The sequence below is a fragment of the Ostrinia nubilalis genome, chromosome 17 (assembly GCF_963855985.1).
Source record: "Ostrinia nubilalis chromosome 17, ilOstNubi1.1, whole genome shotgun sequence".
Taxonomy (NCBI): Eukaryota; Metazoa; Arthropoda; class Insecta; order Lepidoptera; family Crambidae; genus Ostrinia; species Ostrinia nubilalis.
Genome location: NC_087104.1, coordinates 6,315,787 through 6,332,853, shown reverse-complemented (window position 1 = coordinate 6,332,853; position 17,067 = coordinate 6,315,787). Strand labels below are relative to the sequence as shown.

General features: G+C 34.4%; 1 protein-coding gene across 2 annotated transcripts in view; it reads left to right on the top strand.

The window, feature by feature from the left end:
* Window positions 1-17,067, top strand: part of LOC135079942 (carbohydrate sulfotransferase 11) — a 53,093-nt gene that overhangs the window by 18,010 nt on the left and 18,016 nt on the right. Inside the window, exons 2-3 of one of the 2 annotated variants that reach the window (XM_063974586.1) lie at window positions 4,613-4,842; window positions 5,894-5,968. In XM_063974586.1, the coding sequence (XP_063830656.1) occupies window positions 4,690-4,842; window positions 5,894-5,968 (228 nt within the window). In that variant the 5' untranslated portion in view covers window positions 4,613-4,689. The remainder of the gene's footprint in view (window positions 1-4,612; window positions 4,843-5,893; window positions 5,969-17,067) is intronic. The other variant, XM_063974587.1, reaches the window with a different exon arrangement.

Below are 17,067 nucleotides of genomic sequence, written 5' to 3'. Positions count from 1 at the left end.
TACAAGTATTATTTTGTTTTGTGATTAGTTACAAAGTTAAGTGATACAAAAACAAAAAAAAACGCCATTGTAAATTTTAATACTAAAACATTAATCATAATAAAAAGAGTTTAATTTATGAGTATTTCATGACTATGTAGAGATATTCATATTCGTATTCGCCAAATAGTTAATATTCGTATTCGTAAAAGTAGTATTTGTTTCATGACTACTACATACTTTACTGAAACTTTATCGGGAATCGCTCCAGCTGGCCTGTATTCTTCTTTTCTTTGTAGGCAATGTGCATAATTTCCATAATTGCTAATTGACTGGTATGGTTGCTTCAATTACTGAATATTTGATGTAAGTCAATAATAGGGCTTTCATTGTATCCTTCCTTACCATTTACCTGTCATAAAGCATAGCTGTAGTACGGTTGATCGATTTTAACAGTTTGAACATGCTAGAGAACTATTTTATCAACTTACAAGTTTCATTTGCTTATTTATTCACGCGACTTCATGCACCTGAAAATGGTTTTTCGAGTTTTTCATTGATGTTTCTTTTGGTCTCCTATTTTTTTGTATAACGTTATTTGTTGGTATAACGACTAATCAATTATATCCAACACAGAAATATTTTTTTAACCGAACTAGTCAGTAGTTTCTAAGATTGGAGCATGTAAGTGATTAATTTAACTGTACATATTAAAGCAATCTATCCTAGATTGCAAGGACTTAGGTTTTTGATCCAGAGTTGAAAACAAAATAATCTCGGTTACGCAACACCGAAACTAAAAGAATGGTCGTTCCTTCCTTCGTAATCAAATCGAGGACATTCGCAAGTATTCTTTCTTATACTCCTGTAATTCGACTGACAAACTTCTTACGAGATCACGTAACAAACAACATGGGAGTGTGAAACTAGATTACGCCTTGATATTCTTTTGTTTTGTTATCGCGTGAGAGAAAAACAATTGAACTCACATAGTAGCAACGTTTTTAGTTCAAAATTAAACTAAATCATACTGCATTGCATTTTATGAACTGTTTGAAATGGATGGAAATAATGTTTTAAACATGACCTCTGCATGCGGGAGAACATGCTAATGGTAGTGGGTTCCCACTTTCCACCTGGGGCGGTTGAATTTTTCAAGTTTTTATTTTTATTTTGGTGGCATTTAGACACAATAGGAAAGTATAGATCAAATGTCAAATCCAAAATTAGATTATTCCATATTATTACAGATGTTATGTACAATCCTAAAAAACATACTAACCGAATTGAGAACCTCCTTTTTTAAAAGTCGGTTAAAAATTAATAGTCAATTAAATAGTTCAATCTTTAATGATGCGTTTTATGTAAGATAATTTTTGTTTTTTTTTTCATTTTAGTTCGAGATGCGACTAAATAACACTAAAAAAGTTTTTAATAAAAGTGCTTTTATTGAAAGGCGCGTGCATGATAATACTTTCAGTGACTGGCCGAAATTCGCGTGGGTCAACGCCGAAAACGCTACCACTCTGCTGCATTCTTGTTTCCTTGTTCCACACAGTGTTACTTGCTTTATGCCTTACACAACCGCAGCGTACAAATTTTTCACCGTCCACCGGCCATTATAACAGTAAACTTCATTTGTAAGGGCACGTCCGCGGCGCGTCATATCGCACAGTTATATTGCTATGCGCCGAATGCGGTGAAGTATTATGGGTGGGTTCTGTAGGAAATATGGAATTTTGTGGGTTTGTTTTGCTACAGAGTGACTTCAAAACAAAAATAGGTAGGTAGCAAGATATTAGACTGACAATACTGACTAGTTTCTTGCGTTGCTTCTTCTCAGCACTAGCTCATTCATTCTTCCAAAGCAGTGGTAGGCAAAGTAATAGTAGGATGTAGTGTCCGACCGAATGTTCGGTTTCGGTTTCGTTTTCGGTTGAGTTTCGGTAAAAACACGAGTTTCGGTTTAGTTTCGTTTTCGGCGGCAAACTTGCCGAAACTACGACCGAAACCGAATGTGCATTCGGGAGTTTCCGCGCTGTTATCGGTCATGTTCGGCACGTCGAATGAGTGAATGAATCCGATCAGACCCAATGTCGTGATTCGCTCGCTTGTTTGTTTGGTGTTAGTTTTGTTTTGTTGTGGTGGAGTTTTCGAGTGATTTATTTTGAATTTGTTAAGTTTTATCTCGTTATAATATAAGAGCAGGTAGTAAACATAAAAAAAATCAAGTTTAATCTAACCTACAATTTTTTTTTGGTTCGCAAATTCTATTAGTAAACAAATATGAGTTAGGTAGTTAGTAATGAAATAACTATAGTGCATTTCATGGTGATAATATTATGGATTCAGAGTTTCAAATTTCATTTTAGTATTTATCACCAAGGTATCCAAGTGGCAAGTACAGTAGATGCTAACTTACGTACTACCAATTATGTTTTGAGAAATTATTAAGGTAAAAGGCCCGACCATGGGACGGGTTATGTAGATGTCCAGAATATTGCGAGTAATTAAAAAAAATCTAGACAATAAATCCTTCTTTTTCTTTTTTAATACATAATTTGATACCTTTTAGAGTGTTTAGTTTTTAAAAGGCGCTTTATACGTTCAATTTTAATGCAATTTAAAGAGAAAACAATAAAGACTGACTGATTATAATAACGTTTTCTTTATTTTTCCCTCAAAATATGAGCCTTGTAAGGAAGTTTCGGTTTCGGTTTCGGTTTCGGCCGAAATAGACACCGTTGCCGAAATTCGTTTTCGGTTTCGGTTTCGGTCGTAAAACTAGTTTCGGTCGGACACTAGTAGGATGTGTAAAAACGCTTTTTAAAAGCCTACTTGCAAAAATAAATGAGACTCTATATTTTTGTCAATTACAGTATGTTTTTAAATACCTTTAAATCACAATTGCAGAAAATGCAGAAGTATCCATAGCGTTTGCAGCATGACATCAATCTTAAAAAAAGCAATACCAATATCTACTACCATAATAAGTACATAGGTGTAGGTATAGCGGGTTTCGACCAAAACAGAAATAAAGCCGAAAACTCCGCGCATCCCTAATGTTTACTATACATGCGCAATCCTACCCAATTTGCCGAGTACGCCGCACGGCCGTACCGGGAACCAATTTACACACAAAACCTTTCTTAATATCAAAAATTAAACTCTATGGAACCGGCCTGCGAAGTTTTTTATCGCATTGCTTCGGGAACGGAATTACAAGTTTTTTGGTAGAATTTTAATGACGAAAGAATGTTCGCGTGGAGACTTGCTTTCTTTGAATCGTCTGATGGGACTTGAATACCAAATTCGGTGCTTTCTTGTGCTGGAACCGGATTCTACTGGTTTAAAGTAATGTTTGACGAAAGCTTGGACCTTATCATGAGGTAGTAAGGTGGTGGCTCCAAAGGTCGCTTTTCCAATGCATCGGGAAAGTATGGGAAATTCATTAGTACAGTTAAATGTTAGTTCGGCATAGAACCAGCTCACTGCATTGTAAGTAACTAGCATGCAATAGACAAAGGAATAAAATTTAGAAAAATACTCGTAAATACTTATATCTAGCGAGAATATTAATTTAAAAGATATAAAGAGCGCAAATAACAAGTATTATTTAAGAACGTATTTGATGAAATTCAAATTATTTCCATGAATCTTGGAAGGTTAGCAAGTTCAATTTATGCAAACAAAAATGCACTAGCTCTTGAGCAACTTAGTCATAAAAAGCATTCATAGCACAACAACTAAGTAGGTACATTTGGATCAAAAAATAGCTCACTACAATGCCACTTCATATTATGTTACAATTACACTTAGTTTACGGTCACGCAGTTCCATCACTATTCAGCTATAAATGAGCCAAAGCTAAATTGAATAATTCCTGTCGCTAATGAGTTGACAATGACCGTTTCGAATTGTCGCGATTCACATCCGTTTCCGCCATTTTACGGTTATTTTTAAATTACAATCGTCATCCGTTCCGAACCAGTCCACTCATGAACTTTGATGGCCTCGTGGTAGGTACTGGCCAAAAATTTGAATTAAGAAACTTTTTATGGACTTTGAGCCCATCCCGGGATGTGTGACTTTTAATTTTTTTATGTTTTTGACGATGCAAACACATCACATTCTTCTTCTCTGCAATCAACAGCGTTCTAAACTAACAGACTAATTATTGTAGTTGCCATTGGAGAAATCTACACTCTTTCATATTTAAATAGCTTGCAGTAATAAGCATAAAAGTATTTGATTATAAAACATCAAAATGCGTAAATGGGTACGCGTTGATGTTGCTAGAATGTGATAAAAATTACGATAATGCGGGAAATAATTAAGATTCGGTTTTAATGAGATAGGTACCAATTTTTATCGAGAGGCCACTTGTTATGATATCAGCTGGTATTTAGAATTGAACTATTTTGTTCACTTCTCACTTTTAATCTAAGTGTGATTCGCAAAACATGTTGTGCTAATTACCTCATTTAATAGACTTGTAATTAAGACTTCCGCGATCAATTAACAACGTCATTCGTTTCTTTTGGATAATGATTGACATTAATAATTTACTGCACTAATGGTGACGTCGAATGGTATTAAAATCTGGTATTCTAATTTAAAACATTTATTATAGTGTCAACACTCAACACTGGCAGGCGTACCGCATGAGAACCAAAGTGAAAAACAGTGCAAAGAAAATTTTCCGCTAAAATGGGGAGAAGAAACCTGAGTATGCTGCGGTTAGGACGCTGCGTGGCCTTCCTGGCTGCAGCAGCCTTCCTGCTACCATTCACGATCCTGCTGATGGTGGCTGATCAGCAGTACAACCTGACCTACAACTCAAAAAGGGTGTTCTACCAAGAGGTGAGTTGGATTTGATGTTTTAAGTACTTTTTTACTTTAATTTCTTGTTCCTGTTTCAGTCAGAAGGGGTTTTTTAAGTATCGTAGATTATTATTATGGTCTACTTTTTTACAAAATGTAGATTTCTCATTTCATTCGTAATAAATTAGAACTCAAAAATCCTTTAAAATGTAAGCTTAAACTTTATATCAAAACGACTTAACAGAACAAGACATTTTTATTTTATAGTGCTTGTAAATACCAATAATGTTTTATAGTTTCAAGTAGATGTAATTATAAGAGCCCGCTACCAATTAATTAATAAATTATAATTTTATGGGTAGCTTAGCAGGATAAAGTGACACAATAATTATAGTACATATTTATAACATTATCGCAGAAAGCTTACTAATCATACCTACTCGTTTATAGAATTCGTTATCTATTTATCATTAGCCATAATAGGTATCTACTTAATTAATTATGAGAAGCTTTATACCGATTATTGTATTTTAGATTATTTCGCTATCAAAATCGAGCTTTCCTCAAAATATTTTTTTTTACATAAAAAATCACTAATCTTTCTTAGTACTTACTAGAAAATAATGTTAAACTATACTATTTATCGGGAAGTTACATTGAACTGTGCCAGTTTTTTGTTTACACCATCCAATGTAGGCTCACCGTCATTCAAGCCAACCCTCCTCTTACACAAAAAGTTGATTAGTCTGTGTTTACGAATTTTATTTATGGGTATACCGAGACCCTCCATCAACCATACGTCAACTTCAACTGGGTCAACGGTTAATTACTTATGTTTGTAAACAGTATCGTTATTTACAGTCTACGGAACATGAAGTTCGAAATTACTTGTAGGTTTTAAAGAAATTACTAATTGTGCATGTCCTTATTACTCCTCCAGGATTGGGATTTTAATGATAACCATATTTACAAAAAAGACCAAAAACAATTTAAAATACAAAAATAAAAATAGAGGTTTTTTTTATGTGTAAATGGCGATATGACGGCGAGTCCTAAATTACAAATTGAGGGCAAATTTCTTTTTTTGCAGAGCGACTTCTATAAAATTAACGAGACGTATTACAATCCCGCATTTGCGATAACAACACCTACATTATCGAAACAGGTAAAATTAAAGTTTGCGATGTACCACCCCACCGATCCCTGAAATTGTAACGCAAGAATTGGTATCTTTTTGACAGCACGAGATGGTGGTTTGCATAATAACGTAATTTTTTGGTAACACTAATAAAGTGATGTGATTATTTATCCGAAAAAAAAACTGCTGAAAAAACGTCACAACTAACTTACTTAAAATTGCAAAAATGCCTGAAAATCTAGAGGGCATTTATTTTTTAAATAATAACTGTTATCAATGATTTACTAATGCAACCATCACCCAGAGCCATCAGAGATACCTAATTTGATGAATTTACTTGCGTTCTACAATTTGACTGTGACTAACACTATGCACCACGCTTTAACACTAAAAAGGTCCTTTGACGACCGTGCACGATCGGTGTGATACCAGTTACCACGGATACCAGAACCGAAACCACAAAGTTGACAACCCTTGCTTTTGTACCCTCTGGTTTGTTATGTGTGAAGTTAAAGTATATAATATTAAACAAATTATACGTTAATTTAACACGGATCTCCCACAAAACTCTTGCACGCTAAGCATTCTTGTCCCTAATGCCTCTTTCCTATAATTAAAAAAAAAGCGATTCACTAACGGAGTAAAATTTTCTAACATCAAGTTTCAATGGTCATAATGTTTTTTGAAATGGGAACCGGGCATTATTTGACAAACGGTACGAATACTCGTACATTTTTAAGAGCGAATATAAGGCCATGAACTTATGAATCGGTATTACATCGCTTCGCATTCAGGTTCGAAAAACCAAATCATGAGTTCCTAGCTTTACTGTACTGGTATTGATCCATTTTTACTGGGTTCGAAACATTTTAGGAACCTATCTATTCTGTGATATCAAACTGATAAGGTAATAAAAGAGCAGAGTAACAATTAGATTCGTGATATCGTGATCGGTAGAGCTTTTACTGTCGTAGTTGGTAGTACTGTTGTCTGTGGATTGTATTGTTCGTCATGTTTTGTGATAGTTTTTAGTACCTAATTAAGTAATTATTATGTTTGTTAGGGTTAAAATTTTTATTGAAACGCAACGAGAACTTTTCAGGAATCAAGAATTACACAAAGCAGAGCTTGTACAGACGATGACATTTAAAGCTTTAAGCAAACAGCATATTTTATGTAACTGGTGTTATTTTACAACAAAATGCGTAATTTTGTGAAATAAAAAGCTCTTTTACGGTAATCTAAAACCTTGTGATTCTAGTGGTGAGAGACAAAACAGAAGCAGAATAAAAAAATGACGGTTATAGAGCGACAAGGTTATTTCTGTGTAGGGAGATTTTGAATATCATTACCAAAGGAAGGACGTCATTATTACTGATAATGTCTAGTGGCCTAGAGATAACTTTCGTAGGCATTGAAAAAATCTTTCTTAACTTAACGCTCAAAGTTTTACACTGTTGTTGTAATCTATCATGTATTATCATACTTATTTATATCAAGAGCTGCTCCAACTCGTAATTCAAACAGATGAGCTATTCACCCGTTGGCAACGAGTCGCGTCTCGACTCGACATAAGCGGCGATGGCAAATCAATAGGCCGCCGGAAGGGTGAGCTGTAATGCCTCCCTGGCTTTTACACGGGACGGTTGTTTATCGTGGACGACTGTATACGGGACTATTCCCACCTCTCTTTCCCACCGCTGCAACTCCTGTATAGCCAGGATCTACAGACTGCCAAAAAAGCTTATCCAGTGAAGGTCAAGTTTTTCCCGGGGGAAAGTTAACTGTCATTGGACCCGCAACGAAATTAATCAGAAGAACATAACTAGGAGAAGTTCGAAGTTAAGGTTCGACTTCCTCCATTGCAAAGCGGATGAAAGATGACAAACAAAGGTACATTGATATGGTAGCGCATTTTCTTACATAACTTTTCAATTCCTATCATTGGAGGTCCGAAAATATTTCTCATACAATTTGATACCATAATGATCATTCTTCATAAAAAATTTAAAACCTACTTATTTAAAAACATAATCATTGATATTCATAATATCACTAATCATACACTTAGTTTTTACTAATATTTGTTTTCATATATTTTTCTATACTAATGATCGAAACTCATAATCATTCGAATAAATAACTATAATATTCATAAATGTGATGTATCCTAATATTTGTTTTCATAAAGGACATCATCCACGTTTCATATATTTTTGGTCCAAAATCAAAAGTGCCGGCCAACAAAAAATAGTGCTGTATTCTGACAGAATACGTCTGCCTTAGCATTTGTTACTATGGCACCAAAGCCGTAGCTCCACTGTGCGTCGAGTATTTGAGATCTAAAAGTCATCGACTATTCATACATTTTTTGTTCAAAATCAAAAGTGTCGGCCAATAAAAAAAAAAGTGCTGTATTCTGACAGAATACGTCCGCCTTAGCATTTGTTACTATGGCACCAAAGCTGTAGCACCACTGTGCGTCGAGTATTTGAGATCTAAAATTCATCGACGATTCATACATTTTTTGTTCAAAAACAAAAATGTCGGCCAATAAAAAAAAAGTGCTGTATTCTGACAGAATGCGTCCGCCTTAGCATTTGTTACTATGACACCAAAGCTGTAGCACCACTGTGCGTCGTAGTATGTATTTGAGATCAAAGTCAGTCGTTTCATATATTTTTAGAACTCAAATACTACGATGCACAGTGGTGCTACAGCTTTGGTGCCATAGTAATAAATGCTAAGGCGGACGTATTCTATCAGAATACAGCACTTTTATTTTTTGGCCGGCACTTTTGATTTTGGACCAAAATGGATGATGTCCTTTATTACTCATAAATGTATTTATCCATATTATTGAAAATCATGATGTCTATATTCGTATTAAATCGTATTTTAACATTAAATTAATTTGAAATGGTCCAAAATAGGCAATATTTTGTGCCACAAAACTAACGTGACAGAAACGAATCGCTGCAAAACCGACTCCACGTAGTCTTGTCTGCCCTACCCCTAGAGTGTAATTTAAAAGCCGGAGGCGCGGAGGGAGAGCAGCCCTCGCCCGCTGTAACGAGGCTCAGGCGCCCGGGTGAGCTGGAGCGGCTGAGGCTGGTCGCCGAGGCGCCGAAGGCGCCGATGGCGATCCAAAAAGCCGAAGCTGCGGAAGCAAACGTGGGTGCCTGAGCCTCGTTACGCAAGGGCGGAAGGGCTGCACATCCCGCAGCGCCGGAGACGAGGAGATACCAATGCATGCTGCATGCTTACTTTCATGCTGCATGCTTATCTACTCTATTAGATTATATATGATTTTTTTAAAGATACGAGTATGTCTGTTATAAAGTAAATTATTCTGAACAACAACATTATGAGTTGAAGTATGTTCTTAGTAACAACATTATTAATTAAAACAATATGATCAATGAATGTTATGAAGAAAAAAGATCTGAAAATAAAAATTATGTATTTTAAATGTTTCTTGGTAGTAACAGTATTGATAAAAAAATTATGATTACTAACTGTTATGAGCTCCGATGGTAGTAATAAAAATGTATGAATAAAAAAAGTATGAAAAATAAAATTATGAAGAGAGATTATTATGAACACAAATCGGTAGTAAGACAAAGAATAGGATTTAGAATTTTATGTGAGCCAATATAGAACCCATTGATATGTACCTTTGGGATTAAGGGGAGCTATCTAATGATACTGTATCTAACCCATAAATGGCTCGCATTGTAAAAAGTTTTCAGATCTCATGTAGAGCCAAACTTCTAATTACTATAATTAAATTACAATATTCTAATAACTACACTACTAACTACTAGTAACAAACTCTACAATCTAGCCAAAATAATGTGACACAGCCGTTTCTCTATCACTTTTCTGTAATAAGGTACTTGATACAAATAAGGCCTACGTTCTAATAAGGCCTATGCATCAGAAAACACAGATAAATAAATCCAACCGGGATAATACTTCAAGGACACGTACTCATATGCCCTATAACCCGGTAGAGTGCAAGAGCATCCCGATCCACGATCCCAGTACCAATTGGCACGCGTTCTTCTGAGGTGGTGGGTGATTTCGTGCTGTCTTATAAAAATCTGGCGATTTCATCTTAAATTTTCGGTAAAATGACGCTGTTTTAGATTAAGCTTTTCTTGGTAATCGTTTCTAAATATTTCTTACTATCTAATAATTACCTTAATTTGTACTACTGGCTATAGATGCATTATTTGTAAATTTTTGAAGACAACAAGAGCGAGATATCGAATAAGGCCTAGGCCTTATTTCAGCATGGTAGGCCATATTAGATACTTATGTTAACACCTGATTACGGACAAATTCATTAAACTAAATGAGTAAAAGAGTAACTAATATTTATTTAATAAGAATGTTACTAACAGCACAGAAAAGAAAAAGAAAACAGAGTCGAAAAAAATTACAAACCCTTTAAAAAAAAGAAAAAAAAATACAAAATCAATAAAAAAATAAGAAAAAAAGCCGTATGTATAATTCTAAAGGAAAGAAGAATAAAAGCTGGTATTATCATGCCTGTCTCGAAGACAAAGTAGCAGATATGCGACCATAAAGGACTGCTTTTGGTGGTATCACAAATATTGTGTAGGAGTTCGTAAAGATGATTCAGAAGCCTTTTTATGCACTGGTTCTAATAAAAATAGAGATCTCATTTTGTTTACAAAAATTCAAGACTAAATGATATTCCTAAACTGATTCATTTAAAAGGTTTTATGTGTAGGCCTTATTCGAACACGGTGTTTTAATAAGCCCTATACAAAAAAATAATATTGTTTGTTTTTGATATTTTTTTCAATAATATATGTAAGGAATCATTACTTTGTTACTATGAATATTTAATTTTATCTATAATTTATGTATAATTCTTAATAAGTGGAGTTTAAGTTTATCTAGAGATATACAGTATATTTCTGTTTACTAGCTAGGTAAAATTTTAATAACGCAAACAAATCGACGTGTTTAATGATATAAGACCACATTTTGTTTAATACAACCTCAATTTTAAGGTCTAGAGGCATTTGAATCATATAGGCCTTATTCCGTGTAGGTGATTTATTAAAGCCAAAATCAGTGGTTTCGTAATTTGCTTATTTTGAAGAGATTTAGTTAAAAATTGTGTTATTTTTTGTAATATTGCTAAAATTAAAGGATGGAAGAAGTTAATTAACCTTGTTTTTGTTGATTGGCGTTAATATTTATTAAAATATAAGCATTTAAAGTTAGGTAGGCCTTATTTGTATCAAGTACCTTACAATACAAAAGTTCTTATAGTAATGAAACGGCCAATCCACGTAATAGTTATTCTGACTACGCTGTAGGTAGACTGTAGTTTTTTTAGTTAGGGCGTAGATATTGGTAACTACTCGTATTATAAATGGGACATCTTTCAATTTGCGTATTACAAAGTGAAAAGTCAATAATAACTCTCAAAAACGAATGTTGCAAGTTTGAAATGTGCTAATAAGTCACGAATTTGGAGTGAAGTGAGAATTGAAGAAGGCATTGGAAAGACCCGTTATGTTGTTGGGATGGCAGATTTGTGTCATATTTTTCGTTCAGTTCACATGCTTTTTCTTTAATTTTATTTTATTCTAATGCAGGTTACACCGACATTTTTCGCCGACTATAGTCGTAGAGTCCTCCTACATTAATTTGTTATTATTAAATAAATAAAGCATTAGCTTTAAAATTTGACCTGCTCAAGTCGTGCAGTGTAAAGGCCCAAAACAATTTCGTGGTAGTGTTTCGCTGTTTGTCAGATGACATCGATGCCTCGTAAAAATATACGGGTCAACGGCGGGTAGGTTTTATAAAAATGGAAAGATACGACTTTGCTATTACATAGTTCATGTGAATATTTTGAGTTACCACCTCTACCACTAGGATCATAATATGTGGCGTAGAAAGAAGATAGAAAAATAAATTTATTTAATTCAAACACAGTTTAACAGAATATCAGATATTTAACGGAATAATTTATAAAATGTCACCTACTAATGACGCTGGTAACTTAGTAATGAATTCATAAAAGATGAACCCTAGTATGTCAGTAGGTAGTCTATTAAGTTTGATATCAACGTCCTTGTATCACTAGCCTGTGATACTTTTCCTGAATATCGAATTCAGAACTTTATTGAGTCAAAGTTTGTTACTAGACTTCAAGGCAACACTTTTTTCCAAGTTTCATTATGTAAGACAGTAGCTAGTACCTAAGTTTCCTCATTTTGTCAGTCAAATAGAAGACAATCAATAAATATCTACAGTAAAATTGATTAGAATTGACATTGAATTCAGATTCCTATTGTTAAGGTATTTTTATACAAAATCTGTTTTTGTGTTGCTAATGACCTACTTTCAGGTTCTTTTATAAAATGATCATCAAGAACAAGTAGGTACTCAAATATAAATAAGTATCACATCAGGCCTCCTCAAACCGTCTGGCTAGCATGAAAAGTGCAGATCGAATCCTCCATTTGCCTCTGGTAAATGAAAGAGGGTCATACTACTACAACGGACACCAAATCTGGTGATGATGATTGATATCCTACCAATCACATCTGATTATGAGTATCATTTAAGATGGGTCTTATTAACCTAAGTTACTTACTTAAAATTTAGCTTACCTATTCTGATTCACCATTGCTAAAGTACGAGTAGCATGGTGGGAAGGCCAAGCTAGCATCTAACTGAACTTGCCTGTAGCGGCGAGTCACGAACATTCGATTTTAATTGTAAATCCAAAGGCGGTCTCGACGCGACCTGTTTTTTGACCTCAAGATCCGCGTTCGTGGTTTATTTCCACGAGTTCTATTGCAAATCGTGAAGAAGTTAATTGTAGTTGTGGTTTGGAGAAATTCGTTCTAATGCTTAAAGTGCAAGACTCTCCCATTGTATAAAAAGAATGATAGATTCTATAGCCACATAAACAAAACCAAGGATGCACGTAGGTGTTTGTTTTTTGTCAAAGTGAAGTTGTACGATATTCATTCATTAAAATATACTCTTACTACGAGTAGGTACATACCTAGATGACTAATAGAAGACTTATAGAGTATCCTTTCAATTTGCTTTTAATTCATTTGTAGATTTTAAACGTACATGGGAAGATATACAGGGTGGAATTTTGTAATGCCACCTGGAGGGAAAGTACTCTTAATAATGTAGATAGAAAATTTTACTCAAAGAAAACATTCCTTTATTTTTGAAAAGAAATAGAATTACATTCAACGATTTCCAAAAATTTGCATGCCACACCCGGGAATCGAACCAACTAAAATTTGTTAAAAATTACACCCTGTATTTTTATTGGATCGATCGTTAGGGTTAAACCATGAAATCTTAAATTATTTTAATTATTTACAAAAAATTGTATGGTATGGTAGTGAATTTTCGAAAAATTTTCATAAATCTTTGAATGGAGTTCTCATTGTTTTCAAAAATAAAGGAATGTTTTCTTAGAGTAAAATTTTCTATCTACAATATTAAAAGTTCTTTCCCTCCAGGTGGCATTACAAAATTCCACCCTGTATACTATGGATTTCTTGAATAAACCTTGGAACTAAAACACCACTGTGCAATTTTATTTTATAACAACATTCTCAAAATAAAACACGATAGATTTGAAAAAACAATATAAAAAGTTAAGGCAAACCACTAATCTTATTCTAAAACTTCTAAAAAACGGCTGGACCGTTTTTCTGGTGCCAATGTAAAAAGATACGATCGACATCAAGTCAAACTAGACACTATGGCATCTATGCACTTGAAATAGATGTTATTTTGAATCAAAACCTAACATAATAATAACAATGCACATTCCGTGTTTGTAGTTTGTAGTCTGGCCACGGGCGAGTCAGGATCAAAGGTGACATTCAATTTTAATATAAACTTTATACTGGTTGTAATGAGGAAGCACGCAAAGCCAAACGTATGTTAACGTATGTTAAATAAAAACGAACTCCTGGGTGGGGCATAGCTGTATTCTAATCTATTTCTTTCGATTAGTGTATTCTATCTGACAATCAAACCCCACCTCTACTGTGAGCAAAAATACCTGACAATGTTTCCGTATATTATTATGGCACCCAGAAGATGGATAACCCAATATAGCGCGCTTTTTCAAGAGACATTTAGGGTGGGTTGCACCACCTAATTTTGACGGTAACTATGACGATAACCGGTGATTTTTGTATGGAGTTTGACAGATTTTTGACGTTTGTCACAGTTAAAGTAAGATGGTGCAACCCAGTCTAAGTAATTGACCTAACAAAAACTTCACTTAGGCTGAGTTGCACCACCTAACTTTGACCGTAACTATAAAGATAGCCGGTGTTTTTTGTATGGAGTTTGACAGATTTTTGACGTTTGTAAAAGTTAAAGTAAGATGGTGCAACCCAGCCTTAATGTTTTCCTCATATTAAAATACCTTTCAATCTATACAGAGCTTCTGCTAATTTAGATACAGTTATAACGGCTAGACAATATATTTGAAACAGAACAATCCCATCAAAAACAATACTTGTCAAAAAAACCAAGTCTCGCAACTCAGTTGTTCTACGGTAAAAAGTTGTGAGATCCATGTAATACCAAGTCCAGGCCAGGAAATCTTTAACGTTTTACATAAATATATTGACTTGGCCATCGCACTAAATAATTTAATTTACACGTGTTTTCATGCGATGGCCAAGTCAATATATTTATGTAAAACGTTAAAGATTTCCTGGCCTGGACTTGGTATTACATGGATCTCACAACTTTTTACCGTAGAACAACTGAGTTGCGAGACTTGGTTTTTTTGACAAGTATTGTTTTTGATGGGATCTCATTTCTTTTTGTATTTTGTAGACAGCAGTTATGTATCTAGAAAACTGGACCGAAATTGAAAAATTTTACTCGACTTGGCGGTTGCACTACCGTGCCCCCAAATATTTTAGTTTTTCCTTGATTCATACACCAAACACTACTTATATTCCAAATTTGAAGCTTCTAGGTCTACTAGAAGTGCCTTAGAGTTTTGATGATCGGTGAGTCAGTGAGTGACAAAATTAAGTAACTTTGACCCGTTATAATTCCTAAACTACTGGTTCAAATTGAATGAAATTTTAAATATACCGTGTCTTTACAATGCCTGCATAGCTAATGAAAATTCAGCCTTCTAGTTTTATCCACAACGAAGTTACAGGCAGTCGAAAATGGCCTGAATTGCTTCGAGAAAAGGATGGTACGGCCGTGCCGCTTTTTTGCTCGACTTGGTGGGGGCACTGCCGTGCCCCCAGATAGCATTTCTAAGCTTCTTCTAAGTGAACCGCAAAGCGGGTGTCAGCGCTTCCCCGACCTGGTTCTAGTCGGCAAAAAACAACATGATTCACTGACACAGTTTGGCATGTGCCAATGGCATTGTGTTAAAACATTATGTTAAATCAGATAGTGCTTTCATCACTTCATTAGTCGAGCTTGATTTAAATTCGCAACACACAGCGAAATTAAAAAAATATTTGTATGTTTGTAACAAATTATTTTCCAGCGTTTCTTCCCAGCACTTTCCATATTATGAGTATATTTGTATCGAAGTGCTGGAACTAAGATCGCGCACTTACTCGTACTTATTTCATAGCGAAAATAGAGCGTGTTCCATACCATAGATCGATCAAACACTGGTCAATTGCACAGGTAGTACAACAAGTAGGAAATCAACTTGCTCGATGGACTGACGACCTCAAAAAGATCGGTGCTCGTAGCTGGCAGCGGTTGGACATAAAAGCGGAATATTTACTTTGTGCCAATGCCATACTTACTTTGGTCCCTCAAAAAAGGCTGGGGATCTCCAGTAGACTCCCGTACGAGCTAAGACAATGACGATGATGATGATAAAAAGTATTTCTTTGTTTCTACCGTTAACTTAGAAAAAAATATGGCGGAAACTGTCACAGCCACTTATGTGCAACCACTCGAGAGCTCAAGTAAATGCACTTTCCCACCAAGAATGCAGTTTTGTGATTATTTTAATGAGACCGAAACTGGTTTGAAATTAATGTAATTGAATATCATAAGATAGTACTGTGAGCTTGACAAGTAGTCGACATGAGTGTAGATTAGGTACAAACTGGTTTGCAAGCCATTCAGTGTTTTCTAGCTAAATTGTTGTTAAATGATCAGTTAAGTACTTTTATGAATAACAATTTTCTCAACATGAAAGCTATTAAAATGGTTTCTTCGAGACAATTTTGTAATTAAGTATCAATTGCTTTCAATTACTATTTAGGTACAATAAAAGCTGTTGAGTAAAAACAGACTTTAGTTTTGTAACTTTTCTATTTTTACAAAAGTATGTCTTCTACGTCGAAAAATATTTTTAACAGACTTTTCAAATAGGTTAACGTTAATTTACAACAACATTTAGAATAATACACAATTGAATTACATAAAGTAATGTCTTTAGGTGTAGTTTCTAACAGACTAGTATTATTATTTTGTGATAATAATATGTCAGCCAGGCATGACTAGTCCAAAACAAATTTTAATCTCGAACGCTATTTGGAATGCTTACCATGCTTGACATTGCAACTGCTTTAAAAGGTAGGTACCTTAAAATAGGGATGTGCTATGTAAAAGTATAAATCGATAAATAAATTAATTAATTTACATTTAAATTGCATTCTGTGATAATAATGATTAGATCTATTATTTTCAATTTTTTTTTAGTATAAGTTATCAAATTTAATTTACATACAATCGATAATTCAAAAGCACATCAAATACAAATCTTGGTAATTTATTATACCTATTCTCAGCAAAAGAATGAATTTTACCCCGAATTTACAAGGACATCATAATAGATATGGTGTCATCGATCGACACCAAACTTGTAACCAGTAACTATAAAATAATCTGTGACACGCGCTCACAATCCACGATGTTGTATCGTACCTGGTATTTTCTTATTGTGCTGCAAATTGAAAAATTACTACTCCGATTGCATCCAGTTTTGTTACTTGATCAATTGCCAAGCCTCAACTGCGGACACACAGAGACATCATAAATTAATTAAATGTTTCGTATTTTTTGAGATTACCCCAAATCAACTT